Genomic DNA, 23,968 nt, shown 5'->3' with positions numbered 1-23,968 from the left:
GACCACCATAGACCACTGCTAGGTTTCCGTGGCCACAGATAATACTTACATAACCCCCGATCTACCTCCTCTCATGTATGTTGCAGGCCCATCGGAGTAGATCCCGTCCTTCGACCCTGCCATCTGTATATTCTTCCTACACGTGCACCTACAACCCCACCACAGAAACAGTCTGACTCCCTGCCATTGACTTTGTTGTTTCTTATAGAGTCTGTGCGCTAACACAGTTGTCCTCCCGAATATCTAAAATATATAAATTATGATATTCATATATATCTCGAGTTGTATATGTTTGCCATTCTATCTACAATTGTACACTAGACGTTTTAAAGAACTGAATTCTGTATTATAAACTACACTGAATTCCATATTATTAGCTACTAATACTGTATTAAGTGAGATGTTTTGGGGCACATGACTGTTTTTTTTTTTTTTTTTTTTTTGCTAAAACACAGATTTTTTTTTGTTGATTTTTTTTTTTTTTTAAAGACTATTGAGCGTTACATACCTGAGATGTTAAGAGAACACTTATGTATTACTTTGCTAGGACTAAACCTTCAGAAGAACCAATGAACTACTTGAGAATACTGTTTCACACATTCGCATCGTCTGCCTCGTAGCCAGCACAAGGAGTAAGCTGCTTTATATTCGATGCGAACAGGAAATGTTCATTGCACTGTAAGCACCTATTCGTAGTTCATAGTGCTGTAGATTTACGTGCACCCAATCTCTTCTCAAGTCCTGGGCAGTGATAGCACGTTTACTATAATAAATATACATGCATTTTTAAGCACAAATCACAGGGCACATAGTTACTACGCTGTACACTCCTCTTTCACCCGCTGAGTGAGAAACAATTTAAGAGGGGGGTCACTGACCATCTCTCAGCATCTTAAACCTCTAAGCTTCTTTGAGGAAAACAATTGTAATTTTCAGGCCCAACACTAGAAGGCGGGGGGGGTATGCTTTCTTTGAGCTATACAGTTTGCAACTTCAAGGTATATAGGTTACAATATGGACCGGAGGCTGCCACAGAGTATCCCTGCACGTGGATGACCTACTGTTGCATATTAGAAACCGAAAGTACCAGATGAGTGATATAATGGCAAAACGGATTTGGCAAAATAACTGACCTTAAAATCATTTGCGATAAGTCTTGTCTATTTGAGATTCATCGTTTCGCTCAACTTGTAGACGAGACATATGTACAACCTCGTATAATATTGTAAAATACAACATTTTTCTGGGAATCCATCTCAATCACACAGATACTGAATTATTAAGGGGAAGCATTTACAGAGCCATGAGGTGACAAGAACTCACTGTGATCCTGGGAAAGGCTGACCCTGGCAGTACTTGTTACAATCGCATTATTCAAAATGGTAATATTGCCTCACCTCCAATATTATTTTGCAGGCCTGCCCAAACTATGCCAGTGTTCAGAGTACTGGATGCCATACTTCACTCATTTGGAGAGATAGGAGACATGGCACTGCACTGAGTATCACACGGAGATTCACACTCTCAAAGGGAGGATTAGGTGCACCACACAACATCATTTGTCTCCTAACCCAGCTGCAGTATGTCGCTAAATAGGTCCACACCTCAACAGTGGAGACTGTCCTGCTCATGACAGTTTTGCACCAAAATACTTTGTTGTTCATCAGCTGTAATTGAGGGAAACAACTGATACCAAATCTGATTGCTACTACCAAATACTACTGTGCAAATCTCTTCAGTTGATATAGTCCGAGCTTATGCCTCAAGATAACCCTAACATGCCTTGAGAACCCCTTGAAAACCCAAGTGTCTAACATAGACATATCCTTGTGGGAGAGTAGCCCACTGGAGATGGTAGGTGTCTTGTTCTATCTGGCACTCTCAGAGCATTCTAAGAAACACAAGATGAGTGGACTATCTCCGGGCCAATTTCTCACACACAGGAGACTGATATACATGGTAAAGAAACTGGGCACTATAGAATGACTGATGAACATAGAACTACAGACTGTACAGATATGTGACTCCACACATATGATATTAAACATGAATAGCTGGTTAATTAACACCTGAGGAAGATGACTGACAGCGTTGCCAATAAAATGGAAATCTGATGTAGACAGGGAATTGGAGGACAAAGAATGGGACAGGATGATGGAACAAGTGTCCTGCATCTCAAGAAATAAGATTGAGATTGATATGATGAAACCTCAGTCTCACTTACCTCACACCAGGGAAACTCCACTGACTATTCTAGAACTTTTTTGGAAACGGCCCCAGTCGTTAGTCAGCTGACACGCCTTCTCATATGGTGTGGAACTGTCCTGTCCTAGCTGAGAATTGGAGAGCAGTAGTGCTACAGATTAACATGTCACTGATGGGACACTTGTTGCAGTCTCCTGTACAGGAGCAAATTTGTTGACCTGACAGTGTTTATGGGAAAACATAGAATGTCTATTGACTTAAAATTCTAAAAGCCAACACTGTTAGTGAAATGCAAGTCAGGTGTGATCAAATGGGCCTCTGCTGAGATTGAAGTGCCATGCACCCTAGTAGCCAAGACATCCAGACACACCTCCTTAGAGACATGACATCTAAGTAGCATCAGCGATCTAAACATATCGGAAGCACGCAAAACTCCTGTGCACACCACCTGGTACCTTTAACCCAAACCCACCCTACCTGAACTAGCAAGACTGACAACCTGGGACGGAACCACGCATACAAAGAACTAGACACATCTGCTGCTATGCGGCTATGGGAAATAAAATTGTTATCTACTTACACAGTTCTTGATGTCTTTCTGATGGTTAGTCCCTTTCGAGACATTTACTATGTACTGTGTTCTCTAATATATATATTTTAATATATGGGATAATGTACGCTCTTCTGTACATTTTAAGGCTATTGCAAGTCACGAGAGTTCCTTTAGAAAGTTATGGAACTCCAAAGTGACTTCCAATATACTTATGTACGGCGGGCAGGCCTCGAAAAATCATAAAAAGGTTACTAGACTTGCATGTCGACTAACTTGAATAATCTACTTGACCATAACTGTAATGTACTTGACTTATAAACGGGTCTCATTGTGTCATCCTAGGAAAATATTTTAGTTTACAGTCTCCTTTTTCTTCATTCTCACAGTGTACCTTCAAATATGTGAGCTCAGCATTTCTGCTGTACAAAAAAACTTTTTTGATTAAATGAACTAAACGTTTGCTCCATCTATAAGAAGGATCTAGCCTACATATGGGGGCACACTATCCATTACTTGCCTCTTAGTTTACTAATAACATTGCTACCAGGGCAGAAGGGTTTATGTTTAAACACCCCCTTTTAATAAATATATTACTAAAGCATGATGTGTTCACATACTGTCATTCACAGATAGAACATTTCCAAGAAATGTCCAAAAACCTTCCAACTAACTTGCAGCGTTACTGTTAAAACTATATAACGTATTACCACATCTGTGAAAATTGGATGTCAGAGAACATATTTATTCTTTGCACATCACCATGTAAAGTGTTCTGATTTGTTTTCATCCTATTATATTTTTTACCTCACACAGGTACAAACAATGGGCTTTCACAACTACTGAAATATAATTTGAAATGTTTGTACAGCTGACTTAGCTATTTAAATGTTGTGTGTTAGAAAAAAAAACTGACAAAATCCTGGAGCTCTGCAGCCAGAAGGAAAATTAATTTAAGACAAACTGACTTTTGACCTCTGCCTCTAAACATAGAACAAATGTGACAAGAATTAGATTTAAAGGCCTTTTCAGTTTATGACTGAACAGAACACTACTTTGTATAATTGCCAAAAGGGGTGAGTAGGTCCTAAAAATAGCTCAACCTGATAAAATGACTCGCCATAGCGAGTAGAATTTTCAAGGCCTGGGCAGGGGTACTTTATTCATTATAATACATGATCACACCACCACCTTTGCTTTAAACCACTTAAATCCTTGGTGCATACGTATTTCACTTGAAAGGGAGACCATGTTTGCAAACATTAAAAATAGAATCTCTAGTGCAAAATTAAACGTGTAAAAAAGCTGTTAGATAGAAGCACTTTGGCGCAAGTCTTTTTTTTTTTTTCCTTAACAATGGTGCAGTAGAAACATACATGAAGATTCTACATTTTTATAATTACACAAGTAGTGCAAAATATACCCTTTTGACATAAATATCTCCTTTCCTCTTGTAAATGAATAGCTAGAAAAAGAGAGCAGAAAAAAAGCCATGTTTACTTTTTGTTCTTTAAACAGCTGCTTTAATTATGCTTTGTTTCCTGACCAGCCTTTCCCATCAGCTGCTAGCTCTGGTCAGAAAGGTAGTGCAGTTGGGGACCTGTTCATGTTTTTTATAGTTGTGCATCGCAAATCGCCAATTATAAAGAAATTAGAGGCAGGTTTTTATACAGGGACTGCAGAACCCATGTATTAGACACAAAAATAAAATACGTTTCAAAAACTTACATGGATTAACTAGATTAACAGTCCAGCAATGATTGTATCATTAGTTATAACCATATTTTAGGCAAGGCAATTAGTATAGGAAAGTACCCTATTTCTTGTCATGGTTACCCCCATTTTCTGCCTGTTGTCAGTGTTTTTTACTATGTTCACTGGAAATCTGCTAACCAGGACCCCAATGATTATGCTATCTCCCTTCTAACTTGGTAACTTAGTTAGTTTTCACCCCACATTTGGCATACTGGTGCCCCCATGTAAGTCCCTAGTGTATGGTACCCAGGTACCCAGATCATTGGGGTACCAGGGAATCCCCATGGGCAGCAGCATGTATTATGCCACTCATGGGGAGCCCATGCAAAGTGTTCTGCAGGCCTGCCATTGCAGCCTGCGGGAAAGAGTGCGTGCACCCTTTTTCACTACAGGTCACTGCACCAGGTCACTGTAAGTCACCCCTATGGCAGCCCCCCCAACCCAGAGGGCACGGTGCAAGTTCCTGTTTGTGAGGGCACCCCTGCACTAGCAGAGGTGCCCCTACAAACTCCAGTGCAATTTTCATGGCCTTCGTGAGTGCGTGGTCCCCATTTATGTGTGTACTGGACATAGCTCACTACCTATGTCCAGCTACATAATGCTAACTCCGAACCTTGGAAGGTTTGTATCAAACATGTCAAAATCATACCAAATACTGTTGCCAGTATTGGAAGTATGATCCTGTGCACTCTGGGAGCTCCTTAGAGGACCCCTACCATTGCTCCAACCCACCTTCTGGGGTTTTCCGGGCATCCCAGTCTACTGCCACTCCTCAGACAGGTTTCTCCCCTCCTGCTGCTGGAACAGCTCAAGACCAGTAAGGCAGAACAAAGGATTTCCTTTGGAAGAGGGGGTAATACCCGCTCCCTTTGGAAATAGGTATTACATTGCTCGGGAGGGGTCGCCTCTCCAAGCCACTGGTATGCTTTGATGGGCACACTTGGTGCCCTCTGTGCATAAACCAGTCTGCACTGGTTCAGGGACCTCCAGTCCCTGCTCTGGCATGAAACTGGACAATGGAAAGGGAAGTGACCACTCCCCTGTCCATCCCCCGCCACGGGTGGTGACTAGGGCTCCTCCACAGGGTCCCTGGGTTCTGCCATCTTGAATCCAAGGTTGGCCGGGACCTCTGAGAACATCTGAGTGGCCAGGTCAAGCAGGTGACATCAGAGCCCCCTCCTGATAGGTGGTCTACTGGCTAGGTGACAAATCCCCCTTTCATGGCTATTTATGGTCTCTCTTGGGTGGGTTCTCAGAAGCAGCTTGCAAGAATCCAGCAGGATCCCTCTGCAAATTCTATTTCGACTTCTAGCCACTGGAACCGCGACTGGCCCCTGCAGGATCAGACAATCTGCATTCATGACGAAGACTTTGCTTGCAACATTGTTTCCATGGCTCCTTCCAGCTTCTGCGTGGATCCTGCATCACGGGTGGTGGTCCGGAGTAGTCTTGGTCTTCTCTGCCAGCTTCCAATGCAGGACATTACTCCATGCACTGCGTCTCTTGCAGCTGCCAAGGCTTGTTTGCATCTTCACCAAAGTATCTTCAGTCTTTGTGTAGCCCCAGACCCCAGCCATCCTTCCTGCGACGCACAGCCCTCTGCTTACTTCTCCTGCGGCATGGGACCCTTCTCCAGTAGTGCTCTGTGTCTCCTGGTGCCTAGACCAGTGCATCTCCTGAGGGGGCTGCCTCTTCTTCTTTAGACTCTCTGCCTTGCCGATGGTCCCCCGTGGGTTGAGTCCTCCTGGACCGTGGACCTTGCTAGTCCAGGCAGCTCCACTTTTGCTTCAACTCGACTTCTGCCCTTATCAAGGTTTGTTGGTGTATTTTCCTCGCCACTGACCAACTGCAATCATCCATCTGGCGTGGGACGTCGACTGCATCTTCCAGGAACTCTTCACCTGCACCATGTCTGCTTTCCTGACCGTCTTCGTCCTACTGTTGACCAACTCCTGCATCCACTGCTGGGTGGGTAATAGCTCCTACTCATCATGGACTCTTCTGTGACTTCTGGACTTGGTCCCCATCTTCCACAGGTCTTCCTCTTCAGGAATCTACAGCGGGTTTCTTGCAGTCTGGGTGTTGCATTTTCTTCTTCTGGATAGTTTGCCTAAAATCTAGTAATTTACTCCTTTCCTCCTGGTCGCTAGGGGGCACTCTGGTACTTACCTTTGGGGTTTTCTAGTACCCCCAGCTCCCATCTACACATTCCACTTACCTAGGTGGGGGTCCTGTGATTGCATTCCATTTTTTTAGTAAATGGTTTGGGCCCCCCCTAGGGTCACTATTATTTACGTGCATTTGCACTGTTTTCTATCACTTTCTATGTCTAGTGCTGATTGCTAGTGTATATATCTAGTGTATTACTTACCTCCTATTGGAGGGTTGTTGCTAGTACTTTTTGGTATTGTCACTAAAATAAAGTGCCTTTATTTTTGTAACACTGTTTTCTTTCATGTGTGTAAGTGCTGTGTGACTACAGTAGTATTGCATGAGCTTTGCATTTCTCCTAGATAAGCCTTGGCTGCTCATCCACAGCTACCCCTAGAGGGCCTGACTTCTAGACACTGTCTACATTACACTAATAGGGTGACCTGATATAAGGTGTAAGTACCTCAGGTACCCACTACACACCAAGCCAGCTTTGCCTCGTCCCTGTTGGCCTAGTGGCCATGTATACCTATCCGTGTGTGTCTCTTTGCTTTTCTGTCATCTTTTTCTCTTGTCTCTTTTTACCTTTTTCCTACTCTTTTGTGCTTCTTTCTTTCCCCCCGTGCTCTGTCCCTGCCGCTATTGCCCCTACGGCCCACCCCCTCCCTACAAAGCGCTTTCCCATCCTCCCACCTCACCGGACCCTCGCTTCCCTTGAATGTGCGCTAAAGGCAAGCCCATCTGCACTTGGAGCACCCCCAGCACCACAGACCCTGGTTCCTGCACCACCCACCGGTATGACACCAAAGCTCTGCATGCCCTCAACCCTAGGAGATCCTCAGCCTGCCCCAAGCCAATCCAAACAACACTTGTGGACCTTTCTCCTGCCACTACAGCTCCCTTACCTGTGGCCGCATGCCACACCGCCCCGTCCACAGCCAAGACGAACATCTTAAGTGCGTACTCCTCAACACCCGGTCCCTCGCCAAACACACTGTAGAAGTCTGGGACCTCTTCGACTCTATCATACATGATGTCGCCTTCCTCACAGATACTTGGATCACTGCCACCTTGGCCCCTGACATCGCCACCGCCATTCCAGACAGCTACAAAATTGTCCACAAAGACAGTCATTTGACCAGGAGAAGGCATTGCCATAGTCTACAGGAACACCCTCTGCTTCTCAACCACCATCGAAACGCAGAACTAGCTTCCCACCACAAACACTGACTCTTCTAAATTCAGACTAATCTGAACACCTCCCTTCATGGCACGCTCATCTACAGACCACCCGGACCCCAGCCCCAGTTCAGCGAAACCTTTGTGACCTCATCGTCCCCCACACACTCATCGCCCCCCACACACTCGCCTCCACCAACTACATCCTACTCGGAGACCTTAACTTTCACCCTGAAACGAACGCATCAACAGCAATGAACTATTCTCGATAGTCAAGGAATTCATGAACCCCGTATCAGACTCCTCAGACATCCCCCCGCCCCCATTCCCCCCTTCCCTCCTGTTCAACCTCACCACCTTTTTCCTCCGAAAAATTCAGGACATATACAAGGGATTCAAGAACCATAGCCCTCCCCCACCGCCCACAAGCATCACCACAGACCCCAAGCCGCAGACCCTGAACCAACGGACACCTATCTCTACAGAAGACACATGTAAACTCATTAACTCCATCCATTCAGGGGCACACTCACACCCGTGCCCACATCACAACTTCAACCTGGCCAGCACTACCATCGCACCAGAGCTCTGCCGGACTATCAACCATTCCATCAAAACCACCACCTTCTCATCCAACTGAAAACATGCAGAGATCAACCCACTCCAAAAAGAAGCTCTCCGCTGACCCAAGGGAGATGAAGAACTATAGAGCCATCTCCCTGCTCCCCTTCCCAGCCAAGGTAACAGAAAAGACCATCAACATGCAACTGATGGAGTTCCTAGAGTCAAGCCACATCCTGACCCCTCACAGTTCAGTTTCCGGAGCATCAACAGCACCGAGCCAGCCCTCCTCGCAGCCACTGACAACATTCCACAGTGACACAGCCGCCCTCATCCTCCTAGACCTCTCCGCCACATTGAACACGGTCTCCCACTCCACCCATTGCACCAGACTCCACGACGCCGGAGTCCGTGGCAAAGCACTGGAATGGATTAGTTCCTTCCTGTCCGGAAGAACCTAGAGTCACACTCCCACCATACACTTTGGTGCCCAAAGAAACCTGCTGTGGAGTACCCCGGGATCCTCACTAAGCCCGACCCTCTTCAACATCTACATGGCCCGCTCGCCAAAATTGTCAGACAGCGCAGACTAAACATTCTATGCCGATAATAGCCAACTGATCCTCTCCCTGACCGAAGACACATCAACAGCCAAGAGAAACTTTCACAATGGTATGAGTGCAGTTCGTCGCCTGGATGGAAGCCAGCTGCCTCAGGCTCAACTCTGACAAGACCGAGATCCTCGTACTCGGCTCCACCCCCTCTGCCTGGTATGACACCTGGTGGCCAGCCGCCCTAAGAAACGCCCCCACTGACCACGCACGCAACCTGGCATCATCCTGGACTCCACGCTTTTAATGACCCGTCAAGTCAACGCAGTCTTATTACCCTGCTTCCACACCCTGCGTCTCCTTCGACCGTCAAGTGGATCCCCACCAAGACCAGAAGGACGATTACCCACGCTCTGGTAAGCAACAAATTCGACTACAGCAGCGCACTCTACGCTGGCATCACAAAGAAGCTACTAGCAAGGCTACAGATAATCCAGAATGTAGCAGCCAGACTCATCTTGGACATCCCCGCCACAGCCATAAACACCCACCTCAGAGGTCTCCACTGGCTCCCGATCTTCAAACTCATCACCTTCAAGCACACCTATAAGGCACTTCACAACATCAGACCAGACCACCTCAACCACCGCCTGACCTTCTACACTCCACCTGGCAACTCCGATCCTTCCATCTCGCCGCCATCCCCAGAATCAGGAAAAGCACGGGGCGAAGCATATCCTTCTCCTACCTCGCAGCACGGACATGGAATACTCTCCCCCTCGACCTCAGACAGGCCACATCACTGAAGCAATTCAGGAAGGAGCTCAAGACCTGGCTGTTCGAGTGATCAGCATGCCCACAACTGCGCCTTGAGACCCCCACGGGTGATAAACCCCACTCTAAAAGTACTGATTGATTAATTCATTCATTCACCCACCCACTGCCCTCACAAGCCAATTAAACACAAATCAAAAACCTTTGATGTTAAAAAAGAGATAGTCACAAAGTTGCTGAATTGCAAAATGTAAAACCAAACGACCTGGGATCAGTCCTAGCTTCTCCACTTGACCAAATTGTGTGATCCTAGGCAAATATTGTATTCAACTGAGACTCCATTCAGTTTGTGATCATCTATGAGAGCACCTCCAAATACATGCGTTCAGGATATGCGCTGTACAAAAACCTCTTGTGTTTGATTTAATGGTCTGTGATCTTATTCAGTGTATAACATCTGGCTTGCTGCTTAGTTCACTAATGGCATTGTCGTCAAGGCAGCGGAGGGGCAGGAATTTTTCCAGGTTCTTGTTTGAAAACTATCACTTTTAATAAATACCGCTGAGTACAGTAATGCACTAAAGTGAAACGTGGCTGTGTGTTGAAATTAGCACTTTTTTATTTTTTAATAGTCGTCTGCATGTTTTCACGTTTATTGCATTGTTTACATGGCTACTATTTTCAGGGGACTTCATTTAATCTGACAGGTAACACGCAACAGAAAAAACAGAGTAATGGATACATATGATAAAAAAGTCTCTTATTTTTGCTACTATACTGTGCAGATCCAAACTACAAAAAAGGAAAAAAGACACTTCTTAGAATGATGTGCAGTACTCTAAAAAGTGAGTCAGTCCCGTAGCTGCCACTAGCACGGGTATTGAAACGTAGAAAAATGAAAAGCTGTGAAAATATTGTAAAGTTAAATGCAATTTCTTTTAAGTGTCTCTCCCAGCTGCTGGTTGCTCCGTCTGCTGTCCGAGTAGCTTCCCGGCGAGTGGCGCTGCACTGTAGCAGAACAGCTCCGTTTCTAGTACACAATCAGGCAGACATAATAATAATGGGTTGGTCTAATCACAGTTACAAAGGCTGCATGAAGGCAGAACCAAAACAAGCTGCGGACCGGGTGAGGCACACGGGAGAGCTATCACAAACCAAACCTGAAACACGATGTTTTCACTGGTGCTTTGGAACACCAAAAGAACATTAAGGCTGCAGTGCTAAGAATGGGAGGAGGGGGCTAGCTAATGCTGTAACTGGAGGAAGCGTGTACGTAGTATGATGGCCAACAAACTTGTTCAGTTAGTGAAATCACCTGGGAGGGAACTAAGCACAGAAAGGAGGGACATTTAGAAAAATACACCAATTAAAAGAAAGCATTTAAGACAAGCTCAACAAAAAATGAATGGCAGTAGTTGGCGTGGTTAAAGCCCATAGTGTGAATACAGCATGTATTGCACACAGTGCATGCCTGCTGCCTAGGCTCAACCTAAAAAGTGTTTCTAGACTGTACGAAGTACAATTTATTTAGAACTCTCCATTAAACCACACACTTCACAGTTCAGCTTGAAATACCCCTCAAAAAGAATAAATCTGTCTCATCAGGAAGGTTCAAGTGGTTCAATCAATTAAAGCCTATACCTGCTTCCAAGCAGCCTTTTCATTTGCAGATTGATCAGTTGCACGCATTTACATTTCAGTCAGGGAAGCAGGCATCCTGTCAAGAAGGCTTGTTTAGCTGTCTGGGTCTCACAGCACAGGAGACTCCTGACTTACACATCAGCTGAAGCATTTAAACTATCGGAATTAACTGCATTTTTTCACAAAAAAGTAGGACTGTTTTTCTTAAATTAAAAAAAGTATGGTCATGTTGTGCCCCTCAGATCCCGCCCACTTCGACCACCGGTTCTGTGCCTTCATGTAGTATGCCACTGCGTGTTTTTGTGCGCGTGTATGCATTTGCATGCGGTTCCAAACGTGACATAATGAATGGGCACGCTATACACTGTACTCCAGGGTGCAGCTTGCCTGTGCTTTTTCCGCGCATCTCTGGGCCCTAACTCAGTATTTCTTCTTCACCTCACGCAGGAACACTGAGCAAGAGGAGTCACTGACCCTACCAGTGCTGATGAACAAGTTGGAACAAGCCAAGCAGAAGCTGGCAGACTTTCCAGAGTCTGTGACGGTGAGTGATCATCTGTGCAGAGATCTGTGAGCGAGTGGCCCCTGTGCAGAACGCCACAGGAAGATCCCCTTGATGTTCGAGTGGCAGCTGCGGTGGTCGGCTGGATAAAAGAGACCATGAAGGATGGCCAACACGTTTCTGTTGGGCAGATGAGGGGGTAATGACCGCTCCCAGTCTCTAAATTTCAGCCACACTTGCTGAGTTACACATTTGTATCTAAAACCTTGTATTTCATTTAAACTGATAGATAACACACAACAGAAAAAAACAGACAGTAATGGTTACATATGATAAGCTGTCTCTTAATTTTGCTGCCTGGTGTGGGGAAGGGCTTTACAGTGAAAAGGTACTCTTTCATTTGTTTGAATTTCTAACAGCCAAGAATGCAAGCTTTAAAAAATATATATGGTGTAATAATTAAACAGATGTTTCTAAATTTCATCCCAATATTTAAAAAAAAAAAGTCAGAAGAAGAATCCAAGTTATTTTTTTTACTCCCTAAGAAATCTCCTAATTCTCAGTTTCCTAAAGGTTGGGGTAAAATACACACACCTCGAAAATCTTATTTGGAGCCCCATGTGATAATGCGGCAAGCTGCTTACAGTACAGGCCCAGAGAGTATTATTTTCAGAGCCAGGGGGCTTAGCAGTACCCTTACAATCTTCAGCTAAATGATGGCCACAAAAACACTGAGAACGTATGCTTTACTAATCTTACTGCGGTCATCTTAGTTGTGGCTGTGAGATTTCTGAAGGATGATTGGCATGGTCTTATTTCCTGCTAACTAGCACTGGCTCCAGAAACTGCACTCATTTCAGGGCAACTGGAATTATGCTATTCTATGGTTGTGGCGTTTACCGTATAATTAGGGATTTTCTGTATTTGCAACATAATCCATCATTTGCTCCTTAACCTGCATTTTTGAACAAAAATGGTTTGTAGCCCAAAAGGATCAAAAGTTACTAAAAACGTTGCAATGTGTTCTTCCGCAGTGGAAGGCCCTACTCAGAAGTTCAAATAAACGGGGGGAGGGACCGGGAGGTTATGTGGTCCAGTGTACGATCTCCCAAACTATAATCAAATACATAAAGTACACAGTTCCAATAAAATCTAAGGGACCACTGGTCTCAGGAGCGAGAGCCCTCAAGCATCACAATGGATGACTAGTATCATCATCGGGAAGTGCTCCACACCAGGCTGGTGCTGCAATGCCTGGTGGACACCCCACCAGGGGGGCTCTAGACCATATTGTTGTGACTGGTCAACTTTACTGTACAGTCCAAGATGCTTCAATTCAAACACCAGTGCAAAAAGAGGTAAAAAAACTGGTTAAAAGTGGTTATTCATCTTAACAAAAAACATCAGAATTTTAATCAGTGTAATGAAGATGAAGACCAAGATTAAAAGCAAAAATTTAAAGTCATGTGTAGAGTATCATGCTCATAAGACTTTCACAAAATACAATCTCTAAGGACTCCCAACAAATTATTTTTTTATATAGGGCCTTTAGGAACAGGTCAGAAGTTGACTGGTCATCTTGCAGTTGCTTATTGCTGTACTTTGTTGCTAAACTGGTACTAATGAGGTGAAATCTTTGCCTGGGCGCTATTACCGTGAATGGCCAACAGAGCCTTTATCGTTTTAATTCCAAATTTGAGGCAATAAAAAAATTATTACAACAAATACCTCTTTTATTCCATGATGACTGTTTTGATGGCATGAGTATCATAAATTCAATGATCATACTAAAACAAATCTAACATTTTAAACCAGCTCATTTCATTTTCTGAATTATTTAAAAGTCCACATGCTTTATCTATAGTAAGAGCACCATTACAAATAAATAACACCTTTAAAAAACTTTAACCCCTTCGCTGCCAGGCCTGTTTTTTGGCTATTTGGGGCAGTTCTCGCTTAGGCCCTCATACCTTTTGGCCCACATGAGCTACCCGCACCAAATTTGTGTCCTTTTTTTTCAACATCCTAGGGATTCTACAGGTACCTAGAGTTTGTGGGTTCCGTCGAAGGAGACCAAGAAATTAGCCAAAATACAGCAAAAAAAGTTTTTTGTTTTTTTTTTAACTAAAAGGGAAAAAAGGTCTGCAGAAGAAGGCTTGTGTTTTTTCCCCTGAAAATGGCATCAACAAAAGGTTTGCGGTGCTAAAATCACCATCTTCCCAGCGTTCAGGAACAGGCAGACTTGAATCAGAAAACTACATTTTTCAACACAATGTTCACATTTAACTGGGACATACCCCATTTTAACTATTTTTTGTGCTTTCAGCTTCCTTCCAGTTAGTGACAGAAATGGGTATGAAACCAATGCTGGATCCCGGAACGCTAAACATTACTAAAAAGTAGACAAAATTCTGAATTCAGCAAGGGTAATTTGTGTGGATCCTAAAAGGGTTTCTTACAGAAAATAACAGCTGAAATGAAAAAATGTTGAAATTGAGGTGAAAAAAACAGCAATTTTTCTCCACATTTTACTCTGTACGTTTTTTCTGCGATGTCAGATTTGTTAAAGCAATACAACGTTACATCTGCTGGACTCTTCTGGTTTCGGGGATATATAGGGCTTGTAGGTTCATCAAGAACCCTATGTACCCAGAGCTAATAAATGAGCTGCGCCTTGCAATGGGTTTTCATTCTATACCACGTAAACAGCAATTCATTTGCTGAAGTATAAGGAGTGAAAAATAGGTATCCAGAAAACCTTTGTATTTCCAAAATAGGCACAAGATAAGGTGTTGCGAAGCAGTGGTTATTTGCACATCTCTGAATTCCAGGGGACAGAAAGTTCTGGAATCTGAGAGGAGCCACAAATTTCCTTCTACCCAACATTCCCCCAAGTCTCCCACTAGAAATGGTACCTCACGTGTATGGGTAGGCCTAGTGCCTGTGACAGGATATGCCCCAAAACACAACATGAACACATCACATTTTCCCAAAGAAAACAGACCAGTTTTTTTGCAAAGTGCCTAGCTGTGGATTTTGGCCTCTAGCTCAGCCGGCACGTAGGGAAACCTACCAAACCTGTCATTTGTGAAAACTAGATACCTAGGGTAATCCAAGATGGGGTGACTTGTAGGGCTCTCACCAGGTTCTGTTACCCAGAATCCCTTGCAAATCTCAAAATTTGGCCCAAAAAAACACTTTCCTCACATTTCAGTGACAGAAAGTTCTGGAATCGGAGAGGAGCCACAAATTTCCTTCCACCCAGCGTTCCCCCAAGTCTCCGGATAAAAATGATACCTCACTTGTGTGGGTAGGCCTAGCACACGCGACAGGAAATGCCCCAAAACACAACGTGGAAACATCACATTTTTTTACAGAAAACAGAGCTGTTTTTTGCAAAGTGCCTGCCTGTAGATTTTGGCCTCTAGCTCAGCCGGCACCTATGGAAACCTACCAAACCTGTGCATTTTTGAAAACTAGAGACCTAGGGGAATCCAAGATGGGGTGACTTGTGGGGCTCTGACCAGGTTCTGTTACCCAGAATCCTTTGCAAACCTCAAAAAGTGGCTAAAAAAAACACATTTTCCTCACATTTTGGTGACAGAAAGTTCTGGAATATGAGAGGAGCCACAAATTTCTTCCACCCAGCGTTCCCCCAAGTCTCCCAATAAAAAAGATACCTCACTTGTGTGGGTAGGCCTAGCGCCCGCGACAGGTAATGCCCCAAAACACAACGTGGACACATCCCATTTTTTGACAGAAAACAGCTGTTTTTTGCAAAGTGCCTACCTGTAGATTTTGGCCTCTAGCTCAGCCGGCACCTAGGGAAACCTACCAAACCTGTGCATTTTTGAAAACTAGAGACCTAGGGGAATGCAAGATGGGGTGACTTGTGGGGCTCTGACCAGGGTCTGTTACCCAGAATCCTTTGCAAACCTCAAAATGTGGCTAAAAAAACATGTTTTCCTCACATTTCGGTGACAGAAAGTTCTGGAATCTGAGAGGAGACACAAATTTCCTTCCACCCAGCGTTCCCCCAAGTCTCCCGATAAAAATGATACCTCACTTGTTTGGGTAGGCCTAGCACCCGTGACAGGAATGGATCACACAAGGGTCAATGGTAGTCCTTGCATGAGGGCTACTGTTAACCCTGGAGTGATTCATTCCTGAAGCAGGCACTAGGCGCAGGCACACAAGCGGGGTGGTGTTTTTATCAGGACAAGTGGGGAAACACTGGGTGGTAGGAATTTTGAGGATCCCTGCAGATCCCTGGACTTCTGCTCATTGGAATGCAAGGAAAATGTGTTTTTAAGCACATTTTGTGATTTCAAGGGGATTCTGGATGAAGGAAAACTGGTGAGAGCCACGCAAGTCCTGCACCCTTGGACTCCCCTGGTACTAGTTTGTTAAAGTTAACCCACCACTCACACTGGTTGGTTTTAGCACCTCCAGAAATTATGGTTTCAAAGCATGATTACTTATCAAAGTATCTTAATATTGAAACCAAGCCTTCTGAAGGTGGGCCATAATGCCGCATCCAGGCACCAACCTCTTTATGGTCCATTCACACGCCATTCACGCACAACAAACAACCCTTTCATATCGCCAGCCATGGGCCCAATCCAACCAATCACTGCACTCACATTAACTTACCGCTGCCAGACAAGGGCCCATCACATTCACACGCCACAGAACGGAATAGGTTTGACTACATTTTACCACCTGTCAAGTAACTGCCTCCTTCTTCCTTAACATTACCAATTGCATGCGTAACGAACCTTTACTAATGACTCCTGTGACAGCCACCTGAGGCTCAGGAAGACATGTTTTTCATGCGCCTTTAACGCACTCTCTGTGCTAAATCCAATTCCTTACAGTTTGTGGATGCAAGTTGGGGGTGTCCGAGCATGCCGTACAAAGCGATTCCTCGAACTGAGTGAGCATATCTACCTTTGAAACTAAGGGAGACATGCTGGGGATTTCTCATGATGTTCCCTAAAGAGAAGGTCATAGGCTATGAAAAAGGGTAGTGTTTGGTACATAGGGGAGTCCATGAGAACGTAGCATATGTCACAGCCATCATTATGTGCAGTGATGTGACTATAATGCACTTATACAGCAAACTGAACATCTACTAAGTTCTGATGGAGGATGAACATGAAAAGCAGGTCAAACACTGACCTATACAAGTCATTCTCCTTCAGTGCTAGGATGGCACCAATGGGTTTGAATCCATAGGTGTAGATGATGTACATCTGTACTACCTTAACTATCTGCCTTCTACCTGTGCAATAACCCTGTGAAGGCACTCCTACCATAAGCTTTCCTTACCCATTCATGTCTCTGTTCTCATAAGAGTCCTGGCTAATCCTGTATAATTGCCAAGTGAAGTTTGTGGAAGCAAGTTGGGGGTTTCCAAGTACGCCGTACAAAGTGATTCCTCGAACTGAGAGAGCATATCTACCGTTGAAAGTAAGGTAGACATGCTGGCGAAGAAAGGGTACTCCGGGGCAATGTGGCATATGTTCTGTCCACTAGTATATGCAGTAGGGGGAATATAATGCATGTTAATTGAACAGAACACCGACCACGCTCTGACGGTGGATTTAGCTGTCAAGCAGTCCAAAAGGAAGTCCATGATGAAGTAAAATTCTGTGGCTCCTTGCCTAACGAAGCAGTGTCCCATGGACGTTCGGTATCCATGCACTGCCACTGAAAGGATTACCCAACGGCAGCTCAACCTCAGTCGATTTCCCAGAACTTTGCTTTAGTATGATACAACGTAAAGCAAGTAGGGATACAGAGGCCTGGTTGTGATGTAAACTGTAAACTTTGCACTTGTATAGCGCACTACTCACCCGTTAGGGTCTCAAGGCGCTGTACTCATACCGCTATGGAACCCCTCCTGGCTTTTTTCCCTGTGAGGTGCCCACTCATGGGCACCCCCAGGGTGAAGCCAGGCATCCAAGCGCTGGTGGGGCCGTTGTGGAGATTAAGCAAGCTATTGCCCAGAGTTGCAGAGTGGGACCCATTAATTAGATTCGGCACCGAGGCGAGAATTATCTGGTCCAAGGGAAATTGAGCCCAAGACCTGCCGAAGCGGGACTTGAACCCTGGTCTTGAGCCAGATCTCTTCTTCAGGGTCTGCCGCTCTAACCATTGTGCCACACTTCTCCACGATGGACACTGATGGACACTGGGGACAGTAATACCGACTCTCCTGTTGCTTTCCACGCTTCTAGCACACTTTACAGCGGCGACATGGATGATCCTTTTTGGGTGTTTTAGGAATGCGATCAGCAAAGTGTCGCTCCTGCAGCCTTGTCACATCCTCCAGAACATATGAGGTGGAGGCTGCTGCTTCTTCTGTAACAGCAGTGAGGCTTTCAATTACAGACAACTGGAAGTCAAGGAAAATCATGAGTCTTCCTGTGGTTGTCTGACTGTAAACAACATACGCATTATATGTTGCCATCTGAATCAGGTGGGTAAACAGTTTATTGTACCAAGTGCGAGTTTTACGACACGCATTGTATGGTTGAAAAACCTGGTCGTTCTTGTCCACTCCGCCCATGTACTTATTGTAATCAAATATACAGATGGGATTGTGGACTTCGGCCATCTGACCCCAAACCATGAAGAGGGAAGTGCTCTCATCATGAATTGTAGTGAGCACGTATACATCACGCCTATCTAGGAACTTGACTGCGAGCAGTTCGTTAGAACGCAATGCAGTACTCTGGGATTTCTGGAGCTTCTTGCAAACAAGAGTGCCTCCGCGCTCCCTCAGAAATTGGTCTGCACGCAAATTTGTTTGCTGCACAACTTTCTGAAGGAAGTCAACATCCAAAAATAGATAGATGTAGTCGACTGGCAAAAAGTTAGCTGTATCGACTTTACATCCAGCGTCACCAGTAAAAGGTGGAATTCGGGGCTGAACTAAACAGGGGGGCTACCAAGAGAGCACTCTCTCTGTGCTTGCGGCAGCAAGCACGTGCTCTCTGGGTTCGGCTAACCCAATGTGGTCCCGCTTCCCAGAATGTGCTTGCGAAGGGACAGCACGGATGTCGTCATTGGAAGAGGTGTCGTCGGATGGGACTCCGCAGACTGAAAAATCACTCCCAGAATCTGCCCCATTGTCCTCTCCCTCTGATGCTGTCTCAGTGTCTGCTGTCTCAGTCTATGAGCCTACATCAGAACTGTCCTCCATAACCTGAGTTAGGGCTTGATCAGCAGTCATCCAACGAGACGCCATCTCTGCAACTGGCTAAACTGTCCCTCTAAATTACTAGCCTACGTAGAAGGCAGATAGTCACAAAATTGCTTGTGGGTATGTTTGTTGTGTACAATAGGAAATGTCGTCACCTTACCTTCGCTTCTTCTCCAATTCTGCAGATTCACTGAAAAAAACAAAAAAAGAATGTATTACTTCACCTTACCACACACCCTGTGCAACAGTCATTTTTGGTGCTCTGCCTCCCATTACCTCCTCTTCTAATTCCCTCAGTACTACCCAGCAAAAGTGCCACTCATATCTCCATAGTCCCCCTGGCATAAACATTTTTAAAGCGCAGGTAACGCTTGCCTTTACTAATCCACTCAGCTAAATACTTATAAATGTATCTCCTTTGCAGCAGGACAATAAACCATCTGCGCTACTTTATGGCAACTGTCACTACAGAAAAGACAGGCACGCATGCATATATATATATTTTGTGAACAAGAATCTCACCGCACTCCACGAGGTTCAAATTGGCATCTTTTATTGCAAGCAACAGCCACGTACGTGTTTCGACTCTCAAGGAGACTTGATCACAGTAAATGAGTCCCTCTTTTCTTTCATTTTTTATACTTGCAATAAAACATGCCAATTTGAACCTCGTGGAGTGCGGTGAGATTCTTGTTCACAAAATATTTTCGAGGTTGCTCTCCTCCATCACTGAGCACCGGCAGTGGAGTGCGCAACAATCTTTTAACCAATTTGTGTTGCATATATATATATATATATATGTTTAGAAACAAAGTGGTTGAAGGGTTGCTGGGCGGCGCACTACACTGCCGGCGCCCAGTGACAGAGAAGACCAATCTTGAAATTATGTAATGGCGAAAAATTTCACCGCACTCCACGAGGTACAAATAAACGTGTATTTTATTGCAGTCAATAACCACCAACGTGTTTCGACTCACCAAGGAGTCTTGATCACGGTCCTCGTGGAGTGCGGTGAAATTGTTCACCATTATAAAACAACACACAAAAGAAAAACAAGCATTTACAATGCAATGGGTCTCGCATCTGCTCGAGTTAGAGCTATTAGCGTTATAAACTCCTAACCCAACTTTTCTTGCCACATAAATTGATAATTGAAAGTTAAACACTTTCACATAAGAGAGCCGATTCACAGCGCCACAGCCACCATGAGCATCAGGTGAAGAGATACACAAAAGGAAAAGAAGTTCGCTTGCAGTTAAACGTAACAGCAAAAGTGCAATTAGCCATGTACCAGGGGCGATGGCCAAGGCTGTAACAAAACCTCCCCAAGGAGGGACAAAGGTAAACCATTTACCAATGTAATCAAAGGATTTTTGAAGGGCAAGCCCACGAACAAGTGGTAGTGATGGGCATTGTTTGAAGCCCAGATCCACACCAAGTCAGAAAAGCAGCGCATGGGCGCTGCAATGCTTGACCTGGGAAAAAAAATATATATATGTTCGATGGCATGTGTAGCTGCAGATACACATGCTGTGCACAGTCCGCCATCTGGTGTTGGGCTTGGAGTGTTACAAGTTGTTTTTCTTCGAAGAAGTCTTTTCGAGTCACAAGACCGAGGGACTCCTCCCATTTCGACTCCATTGCGTATGGGCGTCGACTCCATCTTAGATTGTTTTTTTTCCGCCATCGGGTTCGGACGTGTTCCTTTTCGCTCCGTGTTTCGGGTCGGAAAGTTAGTTAGAATCTCGGAAAAAATCGTCGGTATTGTTTGCGTTCGGTATCGGGTTAGTTAGAACAAATCAACACCGAATTTTGAAGAGCTCCGGTGGCCCTTCGGGGTTTTTCCGATCCCCCGTCGGGGCCTGGTCGGCCCGGCCACGTGCGACTTCAAGGCTGATGGAACGGACCCCATTCCGCTTCTGCCCAAAATGCCATAACAAGTATCCGTATACGGATCAGCATCTGGTCTGTAACCTGTGCTTGTCCCCCGAGCACAAGGAGGATACTTGTGAAGCCTGTTGAGCGTTTCGGTCGAGGAAGACGCTGAGAGACCGAAGAGCCAGGAGACTACAAATGGCGTCCACGCCGACAGGTCAAGAACGTTTCGAGGAGGAAGAAGAAGCTTTCTCCATCCGCGAGTCGGATTCTGAAGAACTCGACGCCGAAGAAACACACCAAACCGTGAGTAAGACGTCGAAAATCAAGACTCACGAGAAGTCCACAAAAGCCCAGGGGACGCCACCGCCAACAGGCCATGGCTTAACCCGAAAACTAGGTGACCGATCCAAGGCACCGAAAAAGGGCATGCTGGTGTCGAAGTCATCCGACTCCGGTCGAGATACCGCCACACAGCAACCTCGGAGCCGAGACAGCGGCTCCGAGAAACTTCGGCACAGAGACAGCGGCACCGAAGAATTTCGGCACCGAGGCACCACGCCGAAAACAAAGAAGGTTTCTTCGGTGCCTAAAAAGACTTCCGAAAAGGTTTCGGTTCTGAAACATCCAGCCTCGGAGCCGAAAACTAGTTCCTATACAGAGGAACAAGGATTAACCTCCCAATTACATAGATTTGGAGAGGAGCTTCAAGCTGTAGAGCCTGACTACACGCAAAGAAGGCTGCATATTCATAAGGACACAGGGAAGATAACCACTCTTCCCCCAATCAAAATAAAAAGGAAACTTGCCTTTCAACAAAAGGACAAGCAACCACAGGCAAAAGTGGCAAGGAAAACAACCCCGCCACCGTCTCCACCACCATCAACACATGCATCACCAGCAACAACTCCACCACTGATGCACTCACCAGCTCATACTACAATGAGTCAGGATGATCCCGATGCATGGGACCTTTACGATGCTCCAGTGTCTGACAACAGCCCAGACTCCTACCCCACAAAACCGTCACCACCTGAGGACAGTACATCCTACCCACAGGTGGTCGCAAGGGCAGCCGAATTTCACGTCACCTTACATTCTGAACCAATTGAGGATGACTTTCTGTCTAACACCCTATCTTCCACCCATAGCCAGTACCAAAGCCTTCCCATGCTCCCAGGAATGCTAAGACATTCAAAACAAATATTTCAGGATCCAGTTAAAGGCAGAGCCATAACTCCAAGGGTGGAGAAAAAGTACAAGCCACCGCCAACAGGTCCAATCTATATTACAACACAACTAACACCAGACTCAGTAGTTGTCGGGGCAGCTCGTAAGAGAGCCAACTCTCATACCTCAGGAGACGCACCACCTCCAGACAAAGAGAGCCGCAAATTTGATGCGGCGGGAAAAAGGGTTGCAGCACAAGCAGCAAATCAATGGCGTATTGTCAATTCACAAGCACTTTTGGCAAGATACGACAGAGCTCATTGGGATGAAATGCAACATTTCATCGAACACTTACCCAAGGAGTTCCAAAAAAGAGCGCAACAGGTGGTAGAAGAAGGACAAAGGGGGGTTATTCCAACTTTGGAGGAAGTGGTAATCCGTCCCAAAAGTGACGGTAAAGTGACGGATATACCACCAGCCGTATTACGAGTCCATTATATCCTATGGAACTCGTAATACGGCTGGTGGTAAATCCGTCACATTTGGGATGGATTACCACCTCCTCCAAAGTTAAAATAACCCCCAAAGTATCTCAAATAATCAGATACGGTCTTCCATGGATGCAGCAGATACAGCTGCAAGGACAATAAACACTGCAATCACGATACGAAGGCACGCATGGCTGCGCACTTCAGGGTTCAAGCCGGAAATGCAACAAGCTGTGCTCAATATGCCATTTAATGAACAACAATTGTTTGGGCCGGAGGTAGACACTGCCATTGAGAAACTCAAAAAAGACACTGATACAGCCAAAGCCATGGGCGAACTCTACTCCCCGCAGAGCAGAGGCACATTTCGAAAAACACCTTTTTATGGGAGGGTTTCGAGGTCAACCCACAGAAACCACAACCTCACAAACAAGGCCTACTTACCAGGGTCAATATCAGAGGGGAGGTTTTCGGGGGCAATATAGAGGGGGCCAATTCCCAAGAAATCGAGGAAAATTCCAAGGCCCCAAAACTCCTCAAAATAAACAGTGACTCACAAGTCACACAACCCCATCACATAACACCTGTGGGCGGAAGACTAAGCCAATTTTACAAACTTTGGGAGGAAATAACAACAGACACCTGGGTCTTAGCAATTATCCAGCATGGTTATTGCATAGAATTTCACCAATTCCCTCCAAACGTCCCACCGAAAACACACAATATGTCAAAACAACATATAGATCATCTAGGACTAGAAGTTCAAGCATTGCTACAAAAGGACGCAATAGAATTAGTGCCAAATCTACAAAAGGACACAGGAGTTTACTCACTGTACTTTCTAATACCCAAAAAGGACAAAACTCTGAGACCAATACTAGATCTCAGAACACTAAATACCTACATCAAATCAGACCACTTTCACATGGTCACGTTACAAGACATAATCCCACTGCTCAAACAGCAAGATTACATGACAACATTAGACCTAAAAGATGCGTATTTCCATATACCAATACATCCTTCACACAGGAAATACCTAAGGTTCGTATTCCAAGGAATACATTACCAATTCAAAGTGTTGCCATTCGGAATAACAACTGCGCCAAGAGTTTTTACAAAATGCCTGGCAGTAGTAGCTGCACATATCAGAAGGCAGCAAATACATGTGTTCCCGTACCTAGACGATTGGTTAATCAAAACCAACACGCTAAGACAATGTTCACAGCACACAAACTACGTCATACAGACCCTTCACAGGCTAGGTTTCTCGATCAACTACGCAAAGTCACACCTTTTGCCGTGTCAAACACAGCAATACTTAGGAGCGACAATCAACACAGCAAAAGGGATTGC

General features: G+C 45.1%; 1 protein-coding gene across 2 annotated transcripts in view; it reads left to right on the top strand.

Moving 5' to 3' along the window:
* Positions 1 to 23,968, top strand: part of GEMIN5 (gem nuclear organelle associated protein 5) — a 330,369-nt gene that overhangs the window by 288,594 nt on the left and 17,807 nt on the right. For both annotated transcript variants that reach the window (XM_069199624.1, XM_069199625.1), the window contains exon 28: positions 11,815 to 11,911. In XM_069199624.1, coding sequence (XP_069055725.1) covers positions 11,815 to 11,911 — 97 coding nt within the window. The remainder of the gene's footprint in view (positions 1 to 11,814; positions 11,912 to 23,968) is intronic.

The sequence above is a fragment of the Pleurodeles waltl genome, chromosome 7 (assembly GCF_031143425.1).
Source record: "Pleurodeles waltl isolate 20211129_DDA chromosome 7, aPleWal1.hap1.20221129, whole genome shotgun sequence".
Taxonomy (NCBI): domain Eukaryota; kingdom Metazoa; phylum Chordata; class Amphibia; order Caudata; family Salamandridae; genus Pleurodeles; species Pleurodeles waltl.
The sequence above is the reverse complement of the archived record's forward strand: the minus strand, read 5'-3'. Positions and strand labels throughout refer to the sequence as shown.